The sequence below is a fragment of the Cucumis sativus genome, chromosome 5 (genome assembly GCF_000004075.3).
Source record: "Cucumis sativus cultivar 9930 chromosome 5, Cucumber_9930_V3, whole genome shotgun sequence".
NCBI lineage: Eukaryota > Viridiplantae > Streptophyta > Magnoliopsida > Cucurbitales > Cucurbitaceae > Cucumis > Cucumis sativus.
In genome coordinates this window covers 1547566-1554241 of record NC_026659.2, presented here as the reverse complement: position 1 = coordinate 1554241, position 6676 = coordinate 1547566, and the positions used below count along the sequence as shown (strand labels likewise).

General features: G+C 34.2%; 1 protein-coding gene across 1 annotated transcript; it reads left to right on the top strand.

Moving 5' to 3' along the window:
* Window positions 1-825: 825 nt before the first annotated feature.
* On the top strand, window positions 826-4969 carry LOC101215049 (homeobox protein BEL1 homolog). The gene is made up of 5 exons (XM_011656427.2): window positions 826-1331; window positions 1438-2210; window positions 2496-2878; window positions 3435-3495; window positions 3893-4969. Exons 2-5 carry the CDS (start codon window positions 1572-1574, stop codon window positions 4628-4630), a joined length of 1821 nt encoding a protein of 606 aa, XP_011654729.1. The 5' UTR covers window positions 826-1331; window positions 1438-1571; the 3' UTR covers window positions 4631-4969.
* The last annotated feature ends 1707 nt before the right edge of the window (window positions 4970-6676 follow it).

Genomic DNA, 6676 nt, shown 5'->3' with positions numbered 1-6676 from the left:
GAAGGATGTTGAATCGAGTTGGAGAAAGCAAAGACATAGAGAGTAATTAATCAAACACACAAAGTACATGAAAGGGCAAGAAAAAAGAAAGGTTAATATATGGAGGGAGCGCGTGGAGTGAGTGTATATGTATATATACATATTTTGTGAGGAGGAATTGGGTGGGAAGGGGTTTTAATAGAGCAATTAATATGAGAATTAGATGGCCATACCCATTTCCATTTGGACCACCTCATCCCTCCCTTTTCTTATGGCATCTTTTTTTTCCCCCCTCTAATTCTCTCCCATTCCCAACTCCCCAAAATAAAAAAAATCAGTCATTTATTTTCTCCCATTTTTCCCCTTTTTGGATTTCAGCAAAAAAAAAAAATAAAGGCCAATAAGGAGGAAGAAAGAAGAAAGAAGAAGAAGAAAAAAATCAGGTCCACTATAAACTCATATCTCTCTCTCTTTTCTTCCACTGAAAAAGCCTGTCCACAACTCCCACTTGGGTTTCCTTTTTCTTTCTTTCTTTTGAGTAATTTCTTGGATTGAATCCATGAGACTCAAAAAATGAAAAAGAAATAGAGAAGAATAAGAAGATAGAAGAAGTGATATGGCGGCTGGTTGTTTGTGATATTGTCTACACAAATATATTCTGCTCTAATTTTGTTCATCACTACTGCCTTTTCAATTCTAATATATATATATATATATATATATATTGTGAGTTTAGTATTAAAGTAAATAATCTTTTGGTTTTTGTGTATATTTAATAATAATAATAAAAAAAAGTTGGTACCAAAATAATTGAGTTGGGATTGGGATTGGAATTGGGATAGGGATTGGTATTGGTTTATGATTACTATTTTTTTTATTAGAAAAAAAAAAAGAAGAAATTTATGATTCCCTTTTTTTCTCTTTGTTTGTAGGAAGCCCATTTTGGACAGATTTATCCCTTTTTGCATTGACCCATTAAAGAGAGAAAGAAGCTCACACCCAAAAAAAAAGAAAATAAAAAAACAGTCCTTTTTTTTCTTCTTTTAATTTGATGTTGTTGTAGTTGTGCAGAACAGAAGAGAGAGAGATGTTTAAAGAGTAGTACATGAGATGATGATTACTTTTATAGCTTCCACCACCTAAAGCTCATCTCATCATCATCATCCTCCTCCTCTTCCTCCTCCTCCTCCTCCTCTATATTTCTCTCCCAATTTTAATTCATTATATCTCATTCCCTTTGATATATTTTTATTCCCTTCCCTTAAAAACCCATCAAAATTACCCCCTCCCTAAGATTCCTCCACCATCGCCGCCGCCGCCGCCGCCGCCCTCCTCCACCCTCTCTTACCTGGGTTACTCTTCTTTCACTCTTTACTCCATCAAAATTCTCTCTTTTTATCTCTTACTTTAAACACTTCAATATGTCATGAATTGTGTTTTATTTCTTTTACTTTGCAGATTAGATCAAGGTTGATGGAATTGAAATCTCAACAAGAAACAATAAGAAGAAGCTCTTGGATTTGAAGATTGATCATATAGATTGTACTATAAAGATCAAAGGGAAAATAAGATCTATTTTTTTTTTTTAGTTGATGGCTGGTGAGCTTTGTGAAGGGGAAGGAAAATCAAACGAGATGGTAGTTGGAGGAGAGTTTTATTACAATTCCAATTCGAATTCAAACAACATCCCTAATCAATTCACAAATCAGATCCAAACCGGGTTCGGTTCCACTACCGAACCTGCTGTGGTGGAGATGTTCAACAACGAGTCGAGTGGTGGTGGCGGCGGCGGTGGCGGTGGTGATGATGATGAGTCGTTTCCCCAAAATATGATGGTGGTTGGACCGTGGGGGACGACGGCTACGACGGATTCTTCTTTAAGATGTGTGTTTCCATGTGAACCAAATGAAAGACCAAGCCAAGGCCTTTCTTTGTCTCTTAGTTCATCTAATCCTTCTTCTATTGGTTTACAATCTTTTGAACTAAGGCAACAACATCAACAACAACAAAACCAATCATCTTTCCCCATTTTTCATCTTAGAAACTCTAAGTTTTTGGCCCCAACTCAAGAACTTCTTTATGAGTTTTGTAGCCTTGGAATCACCAATCATTCTTCTTCTTCACCAAAACACAAACATCCTTCTTCTTCTTCAACCAATTTCTCTCTTCACTCACTTGACTTCATGGAGTTGCAAAAGAGGAAAACCAAGCTTTTTTCCATGCTTGAAGAGGTATAACTTTTATTTAATTACACTTTTATCTTATATTCTCCTCTCAAACTTGGGTTAAAACTAAAAACTTCTCTTCTTTATTTCAAATGGGTAGGAGTAAAAATCAAAACTTTAACAAGAAATTGATATAAAGTTCACAACTTTAAATTTCCCCTTGATATGGGATTGTGGGGTTTTTTTTTTTCTTTTCATTAAATGCTCTTGCCCACAATCATAACTATTTCTGAAACCCTCCCATACACATATATACATACAAATTAACATAAAGAGGTTTGATCTTTGTAGGTTGAAAGAAGGTATAGGCATTATTGTGAGCAAATGAAGGCAGTAGTGGCATCGTTCGAAGCAGTAGCGGGGAGTGGGGCGGCGAGGGTGTATTCGGCGTTGGCGTCGAAAGCGATGTCGAGGCATTTTAGGAGCCTAAAAGATGGGATTGTGGGACAAATTCAAGCCACAAGAAAGGCAATGGGAGAAAAGGATCCAATTGCACCTGGTACCACAAGAGGAGAAACCCCAAGACTTAGAGTGATTGATCAAGCTTTAAGGCAACAAAGAGCTTTCCATCAAATCAGCATCATGGAAAGCCATCCATGGCGTCCTCAACGTGGCCTTCCTGAGCGTTCTGTTTCCGTTCTTCGTGCTTGGCTTTTCGAACACTTTCTTCACCCGTATAACACTCTCACCCTTCCCTTCCGTCATTTTCGTTATCAAAAGTTCTTGTGCTCAATGGCGTTCTAACAAAAACTTTTAGATGCCTTAGTTAACTCACTCCACATAGTCATAGCTAGTTGTCATCCCTTCTAACATAGAACCGTATGGAATCGTCATTCGCATTGTTTTGACCTTTTCCAAAGAGGATTTAGAATCAACGTGATCATGGTCATTTTTACTCACTTTATTTTTTGTTTTTACAATAAGTTTTTGATTTTTTTTAAAGTTGTAACCAAAGAGAAACCAAAAGAGTTGAAGTAGTTTAGTGGCTAAGGCTCAATCATTGATTTTTCTTGCAACACACATATTAGATTCCTTTGTTTTTCTTGTCCCTATTGCTTTCAATCATTTAATTACTTTCTCTCTCTTGTTCTTCTGTGGTTCTTATTTTTCTCTCCTTAATTACCCCATTTTATTCTTCCCCTTCTCTCTCAAAAAAATGTTTTTTTATAATTAATTTTTTTTATTAATTTTGTGCCAAGAGTTTGAAAATGGTGTTAAATTTTTTTTCAGGTACCCTAGCGATGTGGATAAACATATTTTAGCTCGCCAAACTGGTCTCTCCAGAAGCCAGGTAAGTCCAAAAGAAAAGAAAAGAAAAGAAAAAACCCTAAATAATCATAATAATAATACAATTTCATTCAACCACTTTCTTATTTAATTCAAGTTTACATTTTTCATATCTTCTTAGAGAATCCACTGTTTTATTTAAATATAATCAAACCCCACATTATTCTATAGACATTTGAACCTCCATTTTTCATGAAATGTGTACTTTTTTAATGAATTAAAAGATGTTTGATTTGTAGGGTTTGATTTTTTTTTTTTTTTTGTATTTGTATGTTTATGTTTTTCTTTAATTACATAAGATGAAGAATCGAACTTCTAATTTAAATTTGAAGATGATAGCATGAGTTTTGCCATTTGTATGATATATAATGCAACTTTTAATGTGTTTTGTTTTCGGTTAGGTGTCAAATTGGTTCATTAATGCAAGGGTGAGGCTGTGGAAGCCAATGGTAGAGGAGATGTATTTGGAAGAAACAAAGGAACAAGAGGAAGAGATTGATAACAGTTTCAACAACAATGCCAATAACTCTTTTGATGGGGTGACGGATTTCAATGACGACATTGACGGTCATCGGTCGATTGCCACAAGACTAGAGGATCAAAAACCGACACCAGACCAACTCTTAAGAATAGACTCGGAATGTCTCTCTTCAATCATCTCTAGCAACTCGGAGAAGAATAATGATCATTCAAGAACAATTAAAACGATGCAAAACCACCACGGACACCAACTCCACGGAAACCACAACCACACCTTCGGACGAGTAGTGGGTGATGCATTTGGCACGGTAGAACTCGACTTCTCGTCCTACAACCACCATACAGGTAGTGGTGGAGTTTCGTACCATAACAGCAGTCACAACAACAACAATCAACATTTCAACAACGGCAGTGGTGGAGGCGTGTCGTTGACTTTAGGGTTACAACAGCATGCCGCGGCCGGGGGGAATGGAAACGGAGGTGTGAGCATTGCCTTCGCTTCAGCAGGACCGGCGGTGGGGCAAAACTCCCTTTTCTTCACAAGAGATCACATGGAAGAATGCCAACCAGTTCAATATTCCCTTTTAGATGGAGAAACTCAGAATCTTCCTTATAGAAATTTGATGGGTGCTCAATTGCTTCATGATTTAGCTGGATAATATGTGAAATGAGAGTCAGCTGGGCAAATACTTTAGTTTTTTTAGGTATAGATAACTCAATAGCTTCAAATACTCCAATACATAATATACATAAAAGCTTTTTTATAATATACTTTGGGGGAGGGTTAGATTATTAGTTATAGCCTATGGTAGATCAATTTGCTTTTTTCTTTTCTTTTCTTTCTCTCTTTCTCCTTTAAACCCATCTACTCATTCAACTCTTTATTTCTCCATCTTCTTCACAGCTTCAAGATTGGTTTTTACCCTATTGAATTTGGGAAGGAATGATGATGATATTGAACTAGAAATATACAAATGGATGGTTGTGATTGGTACATATATTTATGATTTGTCTCTCTATATTGAATATTTTGAATGTGTGGTTTGAAAATGGGATTGAGGCATTTGTGGATGAGAGTTGGAATTGAATATTCAAAAAGCCCTGGATCAACGAAATAGAAGGCAACAAAATTTTAGATGATTCAAAAGATAAGATATTAATTGTTATGTACTCAAAGAGATCGATTGTTTTAGATTTGAATAATAATGCAAATCGAGTAAATGGTTCCCTAATTTTTATTTATCTAGACATGTAAATGAAGTCTTGAAAGAGGGTGTGGGGGTGGACCATATTACTTTGGGAAATGAGTATGATTGTTCATACAAAGCAAATTGGGGCTGCATTAGCTCTTTGAAATTCTTTCACATTTGATGCCCCTTTAGCATCCACCCTCTTGTTATGTGGTTGAGAAATGACCCTTTTTTTCTTGTTTGGTTTCTAGCCTTAGAAAGCTTATCAATATCATAGCTAATTACTTATAATTTAATCATTCAATTCATAACTTTCTAATTCAACAACATTGACTTTATGTGTGTTATCTAAGATTATTATATATATATGTGTGTGTGTATGTATGTCTAATATTGTTAACCCTCTAGCATGAGTTTGAAAATTTGCATCATATTCATATTCCTTAAGAATATTAGATGCATTTTAATTGAATATAGAATGGTATATATTAACATGTTAGGTGACTATATATTAATATATATATCATCTAATTTGTGTTCCTCCTAAGTTTACCTTATTATTGTTTTTTTATAAGTACTTTACGTGTTTTTTGGACATTTGTAGGACTCCTTTGTTTCATCGTAATTGTGTACATTACTATAAAAATTGTGCTAAACCTGTCGAATAATAATGATGCTTTTAAAAATGTCAAATGATTTACTTTCATGAATATAACTCGACCAAAACAAAAACAAAATGTATCAAATTATATTCTATGTTTACAAGGATGAGTAATTTATCAAAGGGATGTTGTTATCCTCAAGTTAAAATTTAAATGGTTGCAACTAAGTGTTAGCGTTCTATAAACTTTATGATTCCCATACCACATATTGGCGAAAAAGAAAAAATGTGGCATCAAATGTTATTTAATAAGAGAGTTCTAACAATTTGAATTAAGCGTATTAATCAAATAAATAAATTGATAATTAAAAAATGATAGGTTGGTTAGGGTCGAAATTATTAAATCCCATACAATTATTGAAGGGAATCTACTAGTTGTGTTCATCTCAATGCTTTGTCTCGGAATTCACAAATACATCATTAAAAAAATGAGTATTAGAAAAACTATTTACCATTGTTTTTTTAAACAAAATATTTATAAATATTATAGTTGGGCCCTTATTGGTCAAATAAATAGGCCCAAATGAATAGAGTCCTCAACCAATTCCAACAATGAATGAAATAAAAGGGCCCTTGCAACCATACAAATACCCAACCCAAATAACAAATAAAATGCTACGAAGTGCTTCACAATTCGTTTACAATTAAAGCCTTTTCCTTTGTTATTGTTATTATTATAAGTTGGTTTCACAATTTGTCTCCTTCAGGTAATCACTTTCTAGTTTTCTTTAGTTTTTTCAAACAATTATGTTGTAGCTCAACTACTTTCCTCTATAATGATTTAATTTAGTTAGATTTATTGATTATAATGAATTAATATTTATTTATTTTAAATATTGAATTGTCATCAATTA